Genomic DNA, 17891 nt, shown 5'->3' with positions numbered 1-17891 from the left:
TGGGTAATAAGTGCGCCCCCTGATTATTTCTGAAAACTATTCCTCCTCCACTGGCCAGCGTCCAAACCTCCAAAGTAAACACAACTCTCACAGGGAGAAACATGGACATTCTTATTTACTGCATTTCATTCAAAACACAGTATTCCTTTTGTTAAATGCTTTTTGAGCGTGTGCCAAAATGAAAATTTGAAAAATACACACCATATAAATATGTGTGTTTTCATCACTGGTCGCTAGAATACAAACTCCACTTGAATAAACCACAAGTTTCTATTTGTCTTTGCAAACTGCGGCTTGATGACTTAAACTGCAGCTCTCTGCAAGGATATAAGACCAATATTGAGAGAACTGTATTTAGGCTGGCGTGTCAAGACAGTGTTGAACCACTATGACTAAATACTGACACTATACAGTATGGGAGTGAAGGCACATTTACAGTTTAGTTTTAGTTTTCTAATTCCAGCATTTGCGTGCTCAATTATTTTAGTAACCAAATGTTATATTTAGTCATAAAGGTTTAACTTGTCTGGTGCGGCGGATGAATATCTTCACTGTTCATGTGTTGATTTTTGAATATTTTGTAGGAAGAAGGTTTTTAAAAAAAGAGATTTAAAAAAAATTGTCCATCAGAAACGGAGTCATGTGGACAGACGCCATGCATACATTGAGTGGAGACACTGGGTTTCCGGTACATTACCAGCAGTCTTGATTGTGGACAGCCTTATGCTTTTTTTTGCTTTTTTTCAAGAAAGTTGTGGTTGACCAAAGTCATTTCCAGAAACGCTCCACAGTGAATCAGAGAAGCTGGAGTTTGTGAGGTAGACTTTCATTAGAAAGCACAAAACAAAAACAAAAAAACCTGGGTATCCAAAAAGTTTAAACGAACCGCAAAAACACCACTGAGCTCAATAGAGTGTAATTTTCTGTAATAAGTCAACAATGGATCTGAATTCAAAGTACAGCTCAATGATCTCATTAGTAGTATCGCAGACCGTGAAAAAGTCTCTCAAACACAAAACAATCACATAATCGTTGAAGAAAAGCTGGTTCCTTCCAACAGCCATGATGGCGGCAGAGGGTTGTTTATTTCTGAAGACAAAGGGTCTTCAACCTTACACTGACCTCCCTGAAACTAAAAGGAAAAAGAAAAAGAAAAACATTTTTGGCTGACTTCATGGGGCAGATCTCTAAAGGAGAAATGTCTCCTCAGAGCTTGTGTAAAACAATATAGTTGAATAGCTGAAATGGATTGAGGTGCAGCTCAGCCATTTTTTTTTTCTTTTTCTAAACCAGCTGGTGTCATAGATTAAAGGACTACTACTAAAAACTACTAAAAATAAGCCATGGTCACTTGATGGAATATTTGAAAATCTGTCAAATAGGATTTTCTTAACTCTGTTGATGCTAATAATGCAACCAAGCAATAACCAGTGAAACCTACTTAAAATAGTTCTTGCTTCTTAACCACAAGCAGTAAGAATTTAGCTTGGACCAGTAAAACACCAGTAACTGCTGAAACCTCTGGGGAACGATCATCGGCTTAAAATGTTTTCATGTCGTGAACATGCTTGTGCAAGACAAATATTTTGTATTTACAAGTAACGATAAGTTTGTTTAACATTTTAAAGGACCTCTGAGAGTCCACAGTGTCCTCTGCTCTGAGCCAGAGAGGCAACATGAGCAAAATGAGTTGATCTGAACCCACAACTGAAATCCAGGAGGTTCGGTTTATGCACCTGAAAAATGTCACTGAACAGTAAAAGAAGATGACATATGACTGGCCTCGAGACCAGACACATATTCTCATGTTTGAGTGCACTGACTTCCCACTGACCCTTTGATCCTACAGCTCCTTTGTTATTACCAACTGCTGACCAGGCTCCCTGAATTCATCATCCGCCATCTTGTCATCCTTTGTCACTGCAAACTGTCCATCCACACCCCAGCACCAACATCCAGACCACACCCCACCCACTGATTCCTATTGTATATCCAAATTCTGTTCCCTCTCTGCCCTTTGTTCCCCTGTGTAAGATGCTCCCAGACCCCTGCAAGCTCCCTGCACACAGCCAAATTTCACAACTGAGACTGAGTGATTTATACAAAGAAGCTAAATTCAACATTGCTATATTATGAGTATATTACATTAGGTGATGAAGTAATGTGAATCATGGCAGATGTCTTTGCTAATCTGAACCAAATGTAATCTTGAATATTTTACATAATTCAGATATTTTCTCCCCACTGACAGATGCTTTTGCATTGTGGGATCCAGTGTCTTGGAATGTGTTTCATTTCAGGGTAAATGTCAGAGGATTTTGAAAATATGAGATTAGTATTAATCCTGCAGTTGAATTGTTGATACATGCGAGGTGAAGAGGGGTGGGAGGGGCAGGGGGAGCTGTGTGTATAGTGGAAACACACGCTGTCTTAACTCAGTGTTTTCAGATATTTTCATTGTCAACATAAACCCTCTGATCACAACTCTGCTGGTATTTTTGAATGGAAACACAAGCCATATTAATTTTCCTCTATCACTTGGAGTCTTCCCATAATGCCCGTCTCTGTTAGCCGATCCGTCGGCGAGGATGAGATTTTTAGGGTAAATACTCGTATAAAGTGAGACTTTCCTTTCCAGATCACACTTCATCACATGGATGATAAATAATATACTGGTAATATTTACTCTGGTCGCTGTAAAGCGCCTCTATTATGGGAATACAGTTGAATGTTTGTTTTATGTACGTGTTTTGGTCATTTGCCATTCTTTACACCATAAGCTAACATTCACTTCCTTGTTGTTGGCATATTTTCAAAATTTGATCCCAGGGGCTTTTTTGACTTTCCTGTAAGTTTTTTTTTCTCCGCAAAATAAGGGCAGTGGGGGGGGGGGGGGTCTAGAAAATTATAACTCCGCTGAATCTAGTTTTAATGGCCTGTCCTCTATCTGGAAAAAACATGAATATGTTACTTTTGACATATTGCACCGCATGAATGTTTTAGCGGATGAGGTTCCTGGATATTATAAACTCTATGAGTCAGTGCCACTCCTCTTCAACTGTGCAATTTGCATTTGATGATAAAAACCACAAACCACAAGACTGGTTGTCCTTTGGAAATGCTTGCAGACCACATTCTGACTTAAAGCAGCATTTAGTTCCTAATTATACCCTGCTCTGGTCGTAAGCTTGAAGAACAGCACTTTTGTCCTTGATGGAAACATTGTGTGCAGCTCTGAGAGGCAGCATACATCTCATGGAGTCCAGATAACGGTGAATGTGTTGTTCCCTAAATTAAAAAGGAATATTTTTTGGGTTATATAAGTGATTTAATACACAAAGTATGGGCCGTCCCTCCAATAAAGCAATACAAAAGCAGCATTTTAATTTCATCAGAGGCTTAAAAACTACTAAGGGTTATGCAACAATCAGAAGCACTGCACTACACATTTCATAATATCTTAATGGATGTCACAAAAGTGTCAGCTAATCACACATGGGGCAGACCACCATTGCAGGACAATCACTCACACACCATGTAAATATAGTCATTTTATATATGGGTTATGTAGATTATGAGTTAAATATATATATATTTTAAAGTGGATTTATAATCCCCTCCCCCAGATGTAAGAGATCGTGTAGTACTGTAGCATTAATGGCATATGATGTCCTCAGTCACAGCTTGGCTATATCAGCAGTAATCCTCTAGATCACAGCAGTTCAGGGAAAAATATGGGATAATGTCGGTGTCCACATTTGTGTTAAAAAAAGGATCATTTATTCATGTTTCCCATGTGTTCGTAAGTACAGGAATATTAGAAAAAGTACCGGTCTACTACTACCCCCCACACACACAAAACATTCACATATTGAAAATCTGGCTTCAGCCAATTCAAAATCATTATCTGAGTTTTCAATTTGTAATAATGAACGAAATGTCAAGTTTGTGGGTCAAATGACACAGCTGGAAATGGTCCGACCTAGTAATTTTAAAAGTGAGACAGGTGAGGTCGCAGAAAGTAGGGCTCTACAATATTTATCAAGGTGGACAGCAGGTATGGTCTAATGGATTCATCCATTTTTAAATGAGACTTTCACCAAAAATACATTCTGCCGTAAGAAAAAAAAAAGAAACCAGGAGGAGCCTTCACATGTCTGAAAGCTTTCCAAAGTTCATTTTTTCACACAAAGGGTTTCATAAAAGAATGATGACGGTGAATTGACTTGTCAGGTCATGTCTCAGCCTCCGTGGTTCAGGTCCATGATGCAGAGGTTTGTCATTCTAATCAACGTCTTCATCACTGACACTGACGGTTCTCTACTAGCTGCCAACTAATCCACTTCATTTCCACAACCTTGGTCTAGTGTTGGAGCACTGGATCGCACTCTCAACATTATAATGAGTTGGCTACAGGGAGCGTTTCCACTCTGATTACACTTAGTTTAACATCACAGAGCCAGTGTCATTATGAACTATTTTGGATGTGACCATCATCAACCACCATTGAGCCACTATCAGCGAGGCTGCCCCTGTTTGTACACAGAACAGTGTGTCAACAACAAAACACTTAGACTTCAGTACATTATCCATCTAAGAGCTGCCCTAATGTTGTCATTTTGTTGATACTTCCAATATACAGTATTGTATTTCTTTTTTTTTCTTTCTTTTTTTTTAAGTCAGTGTAATCAGTATCTTCCCTGAATTGATTAGCAAAAGTCTGAAAAACAACCAACCACACCCACAGGGGAGATTCTGCACTCTCCATCACATGGGGTTTAAAAGAATCACTGCAACCTGATGAAACTGTCTTAATACGGTTCATACTGAATTATTACCTCTCATTGTTTTAGGCTGTTGTGCAGAGATGTAAATGAATGAGCAGATCCAGACCATGGAAATAATTAATCATCCGTTAAATTTTAAATAATTCTTCCTGCAATATTCAGAATAATGTTTCTTTTATGTTATTTTCCCCCTGCTATTTTAACAGTTTCTAGCCCATGGTGAATCTAATTGAGAGAATAACAGGCAGATTGACAATGATAATAATCACAAATTACAACCTTACGACTGTCAGAACCAGAGATGGAGGTTCATCTTGTCCTAATGCAGTAATGTCTATTACCATCAGTGAGTAATTTGAACCACATTATGTTAAAACAAAAGTCAGTGAACCAGAGATGAACCAGAAAACTACATGGAAATGCCTGTCCCAAGAGGTTGCGCACACACACACACACACAGACACACACAGACACACACAGATTTTAGGTGCAGACAGTGACACAGTGGGAGCCGGTGTGCAAAGAATTTGGCCAGTCTGACCAGTAAGACTGAGCACAGTGAAGAAACACTTTGAAGTCGAAGGCCAGCGCGACACTCGTCCTGCTGACCTCACCACCCTGATGAAAATAATTCCCGCTCTAAGTATGTTGTGCACCATTACCGGTGAGAGCAGCACAGGACAGAGCACATTGACTGCAATCAGCGCGGCGTGGACGTAGTTTAACATCTGAGTGAAGGAGGAGCGGAACACTACAAGGTGACGCATGTAGAGGGCAACACTCGAAGCAATCAGCTCCTTTTCCACTGTTAACAGGGCAACATGCAGCCTGCTGCCCAGGAAAAACTAGGACAAGGGCACTGTTTGCATAACACCCCTAATTGTAACTTCCTTCCCGATAAAGCCTCCAAATTGTGGACTAATTAGGCACCACATAATCACCCACGGTGTCGCTCCCTGCTCGCTAATATTCCACCCTCCACTTTTTGAAGAGAGTGAACCTTGTGCAGATGGTCACCTTGAAAGAAGTGCTTCTCAACGGAGCTATTTTAAAACACAGAACATCACAGAGTCAAGACAAATAAATTATTATGAAAATACATATCCACTCCAAAGTGTATTAATGCAGGTGAAATGCAACCAAATTAATTAAAATTATTCTAATTTATCTTGAGCTAAAGCTTGATATTTTCACTGAACCACGCATTGTCCCGGTGCAGAGAAATTAATAAAAGATGATAGAAACAACATTACTATGACCTTCAAGATGATATTAAAAATGTACATATGTTGCGTCTTCCCCCAGAAGCACTGCCATAAGGGTTGACATAAATAACATGTACCATAATTCTCCTCAGCATCATGACCACGGAAAGCGCATTTACACAGCATACTGTAAGTCCACTTGAAGTGCAAGCTGTTGAAGAAGATTAAACAAAAATCATATTCCGACTTCAATCGAGAAAGTAAAGTCAGGGACAGTTGTGCATTCTGTGACATTTCATCAAAGGTAAAAAAAAAAAGGTGGTTGATATTTAATTCATTATTTTAGATGCCACTTTTTCTGATGTTGCAAGCAGAAGCTGCTGAGTCTATAAAAAGCAGATCTCCCACAAATCTGATTCTATAAAGCCACTAAATGACACGCTGAGCCACTGCAGGATTAACTACAGAGTCAGAGACACATACAGTACATACAGTACATGTAACTGCATTTGAAGGATTTCATACAGGTCAGAGACACAACTGTTAATGCACACAGCGGAGGATGAACAAGCTCAGACTGTCTAGTGAGGGAAGAAAATGCGAGCACACATGGGCTGCAGTGTTAACGATATACTCCAACTGAGAGGCCTGCGACTGGCCTGTCAGCATGAGCTTTCCACTTTCCATTTACTACAAGGTCACTGGTGCTGAGGTCTCTGAACCATGTTTTTATTTGACTGAAAATGACTAGAAATCATGGGTAAAAGGCAGAGTCCATACAGCAAAAGGCAAACAGTGTGCAGGGAAGAGGACTTTGCAAGCCCATATCACACATTTGGCCTGGATGGTGAATGCAAAGCAAAACAAATTGTTGGAGTGAAGTTTCTTTGCACATCTAAAGCTGATGGTTAGCAGCCCTGCTTAATGACAAGAAGATTTTGTGTTTAAATTTTGATAGTGTAATGTACACTAATGGTTCAAATGAGTAGTGCACTGACATAGAACTGATCCCAGGCACATGAAGGGATCACGCGACCAGGATTTCGGAGCTTTCCCAACTCTGCATAGTTGTAAGTAATCCCTTGCAAATTTACCCCACACGGCACAACTCACCCTTCGTCACATGTGTTAAACTGACACCGATGGACCAGGCAGATAAAAAATAAGCTTTTTAATCCCGGAAATAAAATTCTCTCCTATAACATTGTCAGACAGACGAAAGGGGAAAAAATTGGTGATCTCGTCTTTGTTTTATTCTCTTCTTCTTGGTTGAAACATGATGCCCGCTTTAAAGTCTGATTAGTTATTATGCTACAGTAGTATAGGTTTGAGGAGAGAAGAGTTAGATGTTACCCCGTAATCAAGCTCTTTGGTCGTATGATTTCTCTTTCTCTGTCCCCACATGTCCTGTTTCTTGATAGTCAAGGTTGATTTTTCTTTAAATGCATTCATACTGACATACTGGAGGCGTTTACTGTTCACTCAATGTGCCTTTGCCTTACATAAAGAAATTCTGACAGTTTGTACAAGATGATAATACTTAACCTTGGAATGAATAAGAAAAATAGAAAAGTGTTTTCACAACTGATATAACTCCAGAATTCATTATAGTGCACGCTGAATACAGATCCTTGACTAGCTTTTATTGGTCTTTAATGTGGTCTTAATGATGCTCATTACCCTTGAAGAAAGAAAACCTCATCAATAATAACACATCAAATAAGCCTATTCCGCACAGAGCTGTTCTCTGTCCAAGAGAACCCATGCCACATTACATCATCAATAAAAACCACTGCAGGAATAAGCCACAACCTCTACGGGGCATTCGAGTTCGAGAGTCACATGATCTGAGTGATAAATTATGAAACTACGGCTTCCTGTACGCTACATACAACAGCAAAATCTAGCCCCATTTTCAACATCATCTCTGTTCATTGCACATTTGTATGACTGGGTGACCAACACATGAACAGCGCAATGCTCTAATTCAATAACATGCTTTTGTTATACAGTATGTCCAACATTAAATATCAGATTTTATTTGAAAAATCAATTAGCTTAGTGCAAATGAATTCCCGGAATAAACCTGCAACAAAATTAGATTGACTTCCCTGACCTAATTAAGTAAAATGTATTCATTTATTTAGTTATTTTGTTAGTTAAATAACTGATTCATTCATTTCATACTGTCCACTGAACGTCCAGGGCCACAGGGTTTGTTGGAATCAGTCCGAGTACACACATCACCAGTCAACTAACAAGAGACAGTGAACTTTGACCGATGACCAATAACATCTTCTAATGTTGGAACAGCTCATGCGAAAAATTAGCCACAACACTCGGAATTAATCTGATCTAATCTATCTGACCTTTATCAATTAAAATTACAGTAGTAAATATCAGCACCAAACATTAATTAACTCCCTCCACGATAGTGTGTTGTCATGTGGAGTTCTTTCCCCTGAGATCTGCTATAACTAACTGTCATCATTGGCTTATGTGTTCAGTGCTGTGGAGCTTACACAAAGTTCAGCCAAACGTCGCACCATTATCTGAATTTGAAAATCGGCTGAGATTTCCTCTGTCCTGCAGTGTGAGGGTTTCTTGAATTATTGCTGGAAAATCTGGAGCTGTGAACTGCGTACTTACAAACCCATAAGCCTTGAGAGTTTTGCAATGAAACTAATAAAGGTCCTTTTAAGAAATCCAGCCTCCTCTCAGCCGTGAGCCATGTGCCAGGGGAGTATCCCTGCCCAAAATATGAGCAGCTTCCAAATCACAACTGGATCAAATGTGTGAAATCCTACGCTTCCTGCTCTTGATAGTTTAGGGAATTGACTGAACTGTCTACAAACTCAATTCTTGTTGCATTTAGGGGAGAAGAATGAGTCTAGGAGCTTTTGTATATCTGAAACTCAATCCCTTCACCAACAGTGGGGGTAGGGCTGAGCAAAACTGTTGCTCAATGGTAAAAGCGTCTACATAGCTGAGAATTTTCACATGTCAACTCAACTGAGACACTCTGGTATTCCAGTCATATTGCCTGCAAGGATGTCTGCATGCACCATAATATTGATACAGCAGGTGACTGATGAAAAAAGGACCACAGAGGACACAAACTCATCACAGTGCTGGCAATCAACGTGTGTGTTCCTGATTATTTGAACTGAATTATTCTGCTGCTCATCTGTCAAACAATTTCTTAGCCCAAGGTTTGAATACAAACAGTACTGGTATTGGACTATCCTCAAGACGGCAGAGGGCAGACCACCTTATCAAAGACTGACAAAGGAGAGGCGGCCTGTCACTCTGACATGTGTCCAATCTTTGACACACGACCACGGCAATGTTTAACTTTTCTTAGATAACCATCAATCTGCGCAAATTTGGAAACAGCCTATCTGCCAAAAATAGGGGAAAAAAAGAAGAAAACCTTTCATACATGACATGTCGCTTACAAGGGGAAAAAAGGCTCGGGAGTGAAACTGTCACAGGCAGCGTGAAATACTTCTTCCTTTTCCGCCACTGATGTTTGTCAGACTTCTTCTTGTTGGCATCTGATGCCTTGAAATGAGCTGTTTTAAATGCATCATTAAGTTGTCAAGGTTCCAAAAAAAAAGGGGGGGGGGCATAAAAAAAGTAAAAACGCTGCCACAAACTCAGCTACATATAGGTGTTAGTTGGATCTTTTTCACTGTTTGGAGTTCACGGAGGCAGAGGCACATCATTAAAATATCAGTTAGAAGTGTAAGTTTTTCAGTGAGGTGTAAAAGTGGCATTGAGTTACACATACTCTAGCATTCTTCAAGTGGAAAAGTTAAGAAAAAAAAAAGCAGGGGTCACGGTAAGTCAAGAAAACAAGCCCTTTCCTGAGTCAAACACAGCCATGGTATAACCTTACCATGCTGGTGAAACTGAAGACTCTCCTATTAACAGGCACATTATGAGTCTGACTCACAGGACCTCTAAAAACTTAGCAATGTCTCAGTCAATACAAAAAAAAAAAAAACAGATATCCATGGAATGTGGATGTGTGAGAGCATTCAAGAAATTAGATTGTTCTGCACTTATCTCAGGAATCCTCTCAGCTACTGTAAAAGCTCTGCACACAAAGCATAATGATGTGTGTGTGTGAAGGATATTTCTCACTACAAGTTGCCTCTGTGAGTTCAATCCCATCCTGATCCCAGGAAAATTCAGGCAAACATGTTAACCGACCGGTGACGACAGCAAAGTGACTCACAATCCGCAGCGACAAGCCCTGTACAGCAGCTGATAGAGCTGAGTTTCCACCTCCACGCTGCTGCTGCTGCTGCTGCTGCTGCTGCTGCTGCTGCTTAAATCCACATCACATGCTGCAACACTAAATTACAAAACAGGACATCCCAAATCTGGCAGCACATAATCTCATTTGGATGGAGAAATTGCATCCCTAACCAAGGTGGCTATAACTACCATCTGCGCACAACATCGCACCACTCTCCCACATCCTTCATCTACTGTTAACTTCCGTTGCCACACCGTGCAGCACATACAATTACAGGACACTCTTGAAGCTGAGAGCATAAACATGTCAGTTTTGGTGTGTTACACTGACTCAGTGAAGTAATTTTTTCATTCGTAAAGCAAGCGCTGTATCTGTGGACCATCTACACAAAGCCTCATACGCCCTATTGTTGAAGCACCATCCAGAGCACCATGTCAGAAAGGTGTGAGCACATTGTGTGATGATTGGTAATTTCACGCAGCAAGGTGTGCGACACACTTGTTGCACAGTATGACAACAAAGGGGGAAACTTGAAGAGACACATAGGGAGGGGATGGCAACAGAACTTCCTCTTTATCTTTATTTCAAATGCTGTCACTTCAGCCCTGTAATTCTTATGATGGAGAGAGCAGTCTGAAGTGGAGCCGACATAAAAGCTTCTTACTGTGTCTGTGGAGTTGAAGGAGAGCAAACACAAATGAATAGGCCTTATGTTAAATTAGCTCTGAGGAGATCATGCATTTGTTTGTTGCTCTTATCTTAGAAGAGCAATTTCACAATATGGAATATGGTACACTGACACAGAGATACTGGTGATGACACAAACATGTTATGATATCTAGTTTCTTCTGCCAGCCCTGCAATTTGATTCAACTCATTTGATTAAACTTATTTGATTTAACTTTCATTTCATTTAACCTCCACTTAGCCAGAGTAATAACTATGACAAAAACAATAAGCATTATACAATTCTCTGAACAACCAGATGTTATTGTGCATATGTCACTAGAGATAGTTTCAACTGCCTGTTTTATCTGTGAAGCTGATACTAATATATAATACATAATACTGAAAGTCACTTGAAATTCAGTTTATGATGAATTGATATCATTTAGACATACATAATCTTCCCAAAAAACAAAATGAATAGCTTCAAAAGGCCGTATCACAGCATTGTAATGACGCTAATTGCGAACCCACATGCTCCTAAACAAATACTTTGTTTGTTTGTGTTGTCTGGTGTGGATTTGGGTGGATTCACAGGCCAGATGGCCGGTCCCCCCTCAGCTTGGTCTCCAGTTTCCCGCCATGCAAGAGCTCTCATCAGCTTAGATGAAGGAATAATTAGCAATCCCCTCCATGGATCCTTAGCTGCTTAAAATAAACTAACTGGAGAAAATTATGTTGAACAAAATGACAAAAATAAATTGCGTTATGGATGAGATGGCTTCCTTAGGGTTTTGTCTTTTGTGATTGGTCAATGACCAATGTCAATAATGGAAAGGCTTTGTGGAGCTCACAAATCCCAGTGGAGATGGGATGAAGCAAACATAAAAGCACACCACTAAAGAACGGCTAAACAGGAGGCCAAAATCTGTTCACTCAAAGAAAATAAAAACAAAACAAAAAAGTAGCAGATAACAACAAACTGAAGTAATTGATGACACCACAACTGCACTTACAGTAATCATTGCTGACACAAACCTCCTACTGCTTCTCTTCTCCCTCTTGGGAGCAGTAAAGGTCACAATATGAATCCTGGTCTTGTGTCACACACACACAGTATTCCCAAACCTGAGGTCTTCATAAAATGACCTTTACATACATAATACATAAAACGTATACATGAAACAATACAAAGAACTAACTGATGATAGAGATTGAATAAGGAAATGTGGATGTGGGGGTTCTGCCTTAATGAGGGGGATACGAGATGACACACAGCGGACAGAAATGCACACTGAGAGGAGTAAATTGGTCCTGGCAGGGCTTTGTTGTCCCTCTGTGTCTTAATGGGGACTGATAAGAAGGAGAATCAAGATCAAGGCCATGTCCACACTGTTTGAACTCGCTGAGTAAATACAGAATGAAGTAATGGTCACGTGTGCTGTAGGTAGCACTGTGCTGTGAATAAGAGCATCAAACGCACGTGATCAAACACCTGGAGTAAGTCAAGATGTTGCTTTCCAACAGATTATAGATTAATTTCGTCTCTGCTTGAACAATCAAGAGAGTATTTTGGTGAAGATGTGTCATTTGTTTTTGAATGTAAATGAATGAGTGTTGTGTGCATGAGAGATAATGAGACACTCCAGTTGGGGGTGGGCAATGTGGAGAAAATGAACACCGCCCTAATAATTACAGGATTAGCAAAACAAACTGGTTAGAATTTCAGATTAGATCTTCAAAATAAAAGCATGAAAAGTTAAATTAGCATTGTGTTTTGATGCCTTCTCGGTATTCAAGTGTATATTTTGTGTCGTTATATGTTTATTATGAGAGACAGTTACAAAAGTATAAAAGTGAATAAAAAATCAGCCACACACCACAGGGGAGGCTGCGTGATCTCTTACTGAGAGAAAGTTTTGTTAGATAACTCTGCATGAAGCTGCATGCAGCTGAAGTATAATCAGAAGAGGCGATTGAACAAACTGTGGTCTCTGCAGTCTTGTTTAAATAACTCAATGAAAAGCAAACTTGTGGAAACCATTTAAGGAGATGCTTCATATCGTACTCGCACAGACACACATCCCCTCACAAGCTCAGACGGACAAAAGTGGAAAGAAATTATCATAAGTCACGTTGGGGATCTCAAAAATGAATTTCAATATTAAAGCCCATTTCACAAATGCACCAGCAGCTCATACGAATTAGTGAGAAGTTATCTGCTGCCCCTAATTACCAGAGACAGATTGAGATGAGATTATTCCGCACACTAATCTGTGTTGTGAAGTTCCAGTGAGAATAATTTGGTGGGGATGGATAAAGCTACTCTGAAAGGTTATTCCGAGGGGCATGCAGTGTGTGCCTCTCAGAGCCATCAGCTGCAAAAGGCTTTTTAATGATAAACCCAGGGACAAAAGGGAGGCAGCAATTTATTGTAAAGGAGATACTGTATCATTTATGTGCACTTAAGAGGGCACAATTTGCTGCAGTAACATGCTTTCTGATGACACTATGGACAACAACAGTGACCCTGTGGTTTCAAATTGATTTATCCTGCCTGTGGACATCAGGAGCTGTTCTCTGCTGAGACAGATACACAGAAATCTTACCTAGGCATTTTAAGACTTCACTCCTTTTAGTTTCGCAGCATCATTTTGACAAATATGACGCAGGAGATCTAAAAAAAAAAAATTCTGCCACATCGAGGAAGTGAGCCACTGTCTGCTAAACAAAAAAAAGGAAAAAGGAATAAGTTCTGAGCTAAAGTTGTCAACAGATATTTTCCACATCCAGTCACACTAGTCAAAACTGTCTTGGATTTTACAAAACATGACAGTCAGACTCACAGTGCTGTTTGGTCCAGATCTGACATAATATTTGGCCATGTCGGGCGGATACAAGATACAAACTCTAGAGCTCCCAGTGAAGATCCAGACACATGCAAGTCATCACGGACGAAAACACTGTCATGCGGTAGAAATTAAACACTCGCTGAGGTTCCTGAAAGCAGTGCTTCCGCTTAATAAATGTAATAACTGAGTAAGTCAGGCAGCCAGTCACACTGAACAAAGACTCAATGAGGTAGCGCTTTGTCTGTGAGCTGTCACTGCAGCATGCCTGCTGAGGAGTACAACACAATGTGGAGATTCCTGGTCTAGTTTTCGTATCTGCCACTTTCCTTCAGATAAAAAAAACAGTTCATGCACAAACATAATCAGCTCCAGAGCTGCGATGGTGAACGTTCGGATTCGTACAGGGATACCATCACTTACATGCCGAGCCATTGCAAAGCGGCAAAACCCTGTAGTTTGACAATTGTGTATATGTCAGTTGAAAAAAGCAGTGTATTCTTTCTTTAAACAGAGACACAGACTTTCCACTCTTAGCTGTGGCTTTCAGAGTGAAATCAACGTCCCGTTTGGTCACAGTTTGGAAAAAATAAAAAATAAAAAATGACTTTTTTGTGGAGAGGACGACTAAGCAAACACCAAACTTAAAAAACGGGTAAACACCATTCACAGACAGAGCCTTTTAACGACTGAATGTTGAATCAGCTATAAATACACAGCTATGTTATAATTGTTTTCCTCTGCCATCTAAACCAATGAGCCTAGAGGTCCACTGCGGTACAGTGATGGACCACATCACTGGGAAAATGCACTGTACCTCAGAGCCTGGGCGAACTGCCTGTTGAATGCAGAACAGCCTCAGCCAAAACACACAGAACCAACTTGGTGCGCTTGCTCTGCTTGCACAGTGTGTGTGTGTGTGTCTGTCGTTGTGCGTGTGTAGTAGGCCTTTTGGATACAGCTATAGCTATATATTAGGGTGCAGTTATATATCACAATGTCAAAAGCAAATCATTACAGCTGTGAAATAGCGAGGTGAAAGTGTTCAGGTGCTTCTGTAGCTATGAATGAAACATTTACTCCCGTCTGTGGCAGTGAGAAGCTTTAGTTCATGCGGATGGGAGCTACACAAAGCTATGAAACAATCCATAGTAAACACAATGTGCTGCCTATTACAGGAACTAGGTTACCAGCCACTGCTTTCCACAAACAGTCTGTTATTGTGCTGTAACTGTGGGAAGATGCATTTATTGGAACAAGAGTGTAATCACTAATAACGGCAGCTTGTTGTCTGCAGGCTTTTCAACCTCTGCAGTCCAGTTATGACACTGGCCGTGCGTGTGTCAATACACAACAGTGTCTGCTGCAGCTTGAGCTCACATACAACCTACCATACACCATACAACGCAGCTTGTCGTCTTCTGATCTTTTAAATCAGATTTGACTTTTCACACCTTAAACTAATCCAATCATCTTTTTTAAAAGGCTGCTTTAATCATAATTTGCATGACATCCAGTGGATTGATGTGGTTAAAAAAAATCAAATTCAGATCTAGAGCATTTTCAGAAATTATCGTTATGAAGGTTTTGGGTGATTACAAATCCAGGTTGCCCTCTTTATTTATGCTAAGGAGTTACAGTACATGTGAAGTGTGTGCAACAACAGCTGCTCCTCTGCTCCTTCTCTTATCATCTGTGGACCTTCACATGTTGCAACATCAAGATAACATCATCACATATCAGTATAGAGATAAAATACATCAAAATGACTTACCAGGAATAAACTGCTGAGTAGTGAGATGAGAAGAAAGTCCAGATTGTGGAGCAGCGGAGCGGATCCCATCCCTGACTTGAGGCAACTCTACCTCCAAGGGTCCTTGCAGGGCTCGAACAGACGCTGGTGATGCTCAGATGAAATAATCTAATCTACTTAACTCTCCTCAAAGTAGAGAGAGTTGTGTTTTTCTCTGCTCCATCTGGCCTCTCGATGCTTATGGCGGCTCGTGAAATCATAACTCTGTAATCGCCTCCACTCTGCCCCCGATTTAATTTTCTAATAATCTACTATACGCTCAGGCTCAGCCCCCGCTCTCTGTATTTCTCTGCATCTGTCTTTTTTCCTCTTCTGAAATTACATCCACATGTCAGAACTATTTATGTCGCTCTCGCTCTGCGGTGGGAAGTTCAAATGATTCTTTGTAGGGAAGAAACCAACGCTGTATTTTTAGGTCTTTTAAATTTCCCCTCAGACTAAAACTTAAACACTTCAGTATGGAGCTGTGCGCCTTATGGCTTGTTCCAGTCCTCTCTTCCAAAATGTTAGATCAGTTAAAGAAAAAAAGATCAAGAAAAAGCCTGCAATGTGTCACTCCATCACCAGTCGCTGTTGAATTTCACAATTTGATTCCCTCTGACTCATGTCACCATCAACGTGTGGCTATCGTGCAGGCGTCAGGGAACCAGCAGGATCTCACACTTTGAGCGTAAAGCAACAAATAACAGTCTCTCCACCGACTGTGAAATTTTACAAAGAAGAGGAAAGAAATAGAAACTGAACTTTTGACAGATCTGTCTACTTGGTTTGTGTGGACTGAGTCAACGCGCTGCTGCACTTCTCTCCTCTTTGGTTAAGCTTCTCTCTTTCGCTCATTAATGACAACACAACAGGGAAATCTGTCATTTATGTTATTTCCTGAAATTTTGTTGCACTAGAACGAAATCTAGCGTGGCAGTTACACAGCAGCTGAATGTATGAAACTCCCCAAAACGGGCTCTTGTTTTCCAAATGGTGATGTAAAAAAAAAAGAAAGAAAACCGCTTAAGAGCAGAGAGAAAACGCCAACTTGGCTTCAAGGATCTCTACTTACTATCAACAGAGAACTCGCCCCTGACGGACAGACCACTCGCAAAAAGAAAAAAACGCCTGAGTCTTTCTGCACAGAGCAAAAGCAAAAGTTGAAGTTTCTCGTGTTGGAAAGCGTCTCCAGATGTGGCAGGCGGCAGGTCGTGTTCACTAGTGAGTATGTGGATGGAAAAGGGGAGGAAAGGGGAGGGAGGGGGGTGCGGAAAGGAGGCAGGTAGGGTGGAGCGTCAAAGCCTCTCATTGGTGCGCACCCTCTTACGTTGGAATAAACCACGACTCCGAAATGACATATTTTCTCACCCCTCAAACAAACTCCACATTGAACAGATCGTAGGGCCTTTGCCAAACCACTTTTTTCCCCTGCAGTTTCTCAAAAGTTGCATCTAGTAGGATTAGATTACCGAGACATAATGCAGAAGATGCTTGCTTGGTCTTTTTTTTTAATTTTTTTAATTTTGTATTTATTTTTTTTAATCTCAGGTATCATCTGTCATATGCATTTAAACCACATTAAACACCCATACATGTCTGACAGCTTTAAAACTTAAACCTCTGATTCTGACGTAGGCTACATATACAATAATAACAATAATGGATTAAAAAAATAAATAAATGAAATTAATTTATTCCCTTTGATTTATTTCTCAAAGTGATAAAAACCATATGGACATCAAATAAATATTACAAATGTAATGGACAAATGATCATTTTATTTATTTCATTTTTATTTAACTCATTCATAATCAAATAAATGATTCTGTTTTATGTAACTTTTTTTTGTTGGAAGTCAACAAAGTCACAGTGTGTGTGAAAAAACACACACACATGCATGCAAATCCAGCAATCATAGATAAAGGGCATGTAAATCTCCACTCTACAGCTTTTTGAAACATGATATTTGTTTAAAATCATGGTTATCACAAGTTGTGTGTTTTTTTAAGCTGCATAGTTGTATAAAATGGGTGATGTTCTCATTGAACAAGAGGCTTTTGCTGATTCTAAAGCTGCTCTGCTTTTAGCAGTCAGTCTGATGTCGTCTACAGACCATCAACCATCAAGATGAATCTGAAAATAACAAGAGAGGACACAGAAGCACACACTTTCTAAAATCTTCAGGTTATGATCACAGTTATTTTGTTGGTACTATCTCTGAAATAGCAATGTGCATAACCATGGGATGCTCGTTGTAGCAGCTATTATACTCTAACAGCCAAGTGGCCAGTATACAGGTTGTTTTTTCTCTCAATAGTGAAA

At 40.0% G+C, this 17891-nt stretch overlaps 1 protein-coding gene across 1 annotated transcript in view; it reads right to left on the bottom strand.

Moving 5' to 3' along the window:
* The window catches only part of pth1r (parathyroid hormone 1 receptor), a 43063-nt gene extending 26265 nt beyond the window's left edge, over positions 1-16798 (bottom strand). The window contains exon 1 of the mRNA XM_085805892.1: positions 15549-16798. Within this exon, the coding sequence (XP_085662018.1) occupies positions 15549-15617 (69 nt within the window). The 5' untranslated portion in view covers positions 15618-16798. The remainder of the gene's footprint in view (positions 1-15548) is intronic.
* Between the last annotated feature and the right edge of the window lie 1093 nt (positions 16799-17891).

Source organism: Trachurus japonicus, chromosome 17 (genome assembly GCF_045865225.1).
Source record: "Trachurus japonicus isolate A0001 chromosome 17, Traja_1.0".
Classification (NCBI taxonomy): domain Eukaryota; kingdom Metazoa; phylum Chordata; class Actinopteri; order Carangiformes; family Carangidae; genus Trachurus; species Trachurus japonicus.
Note: the sequence above shows the minus strand (reverse complement) of the source record. Positions and strands in the feature narration are given on the sequence as shown.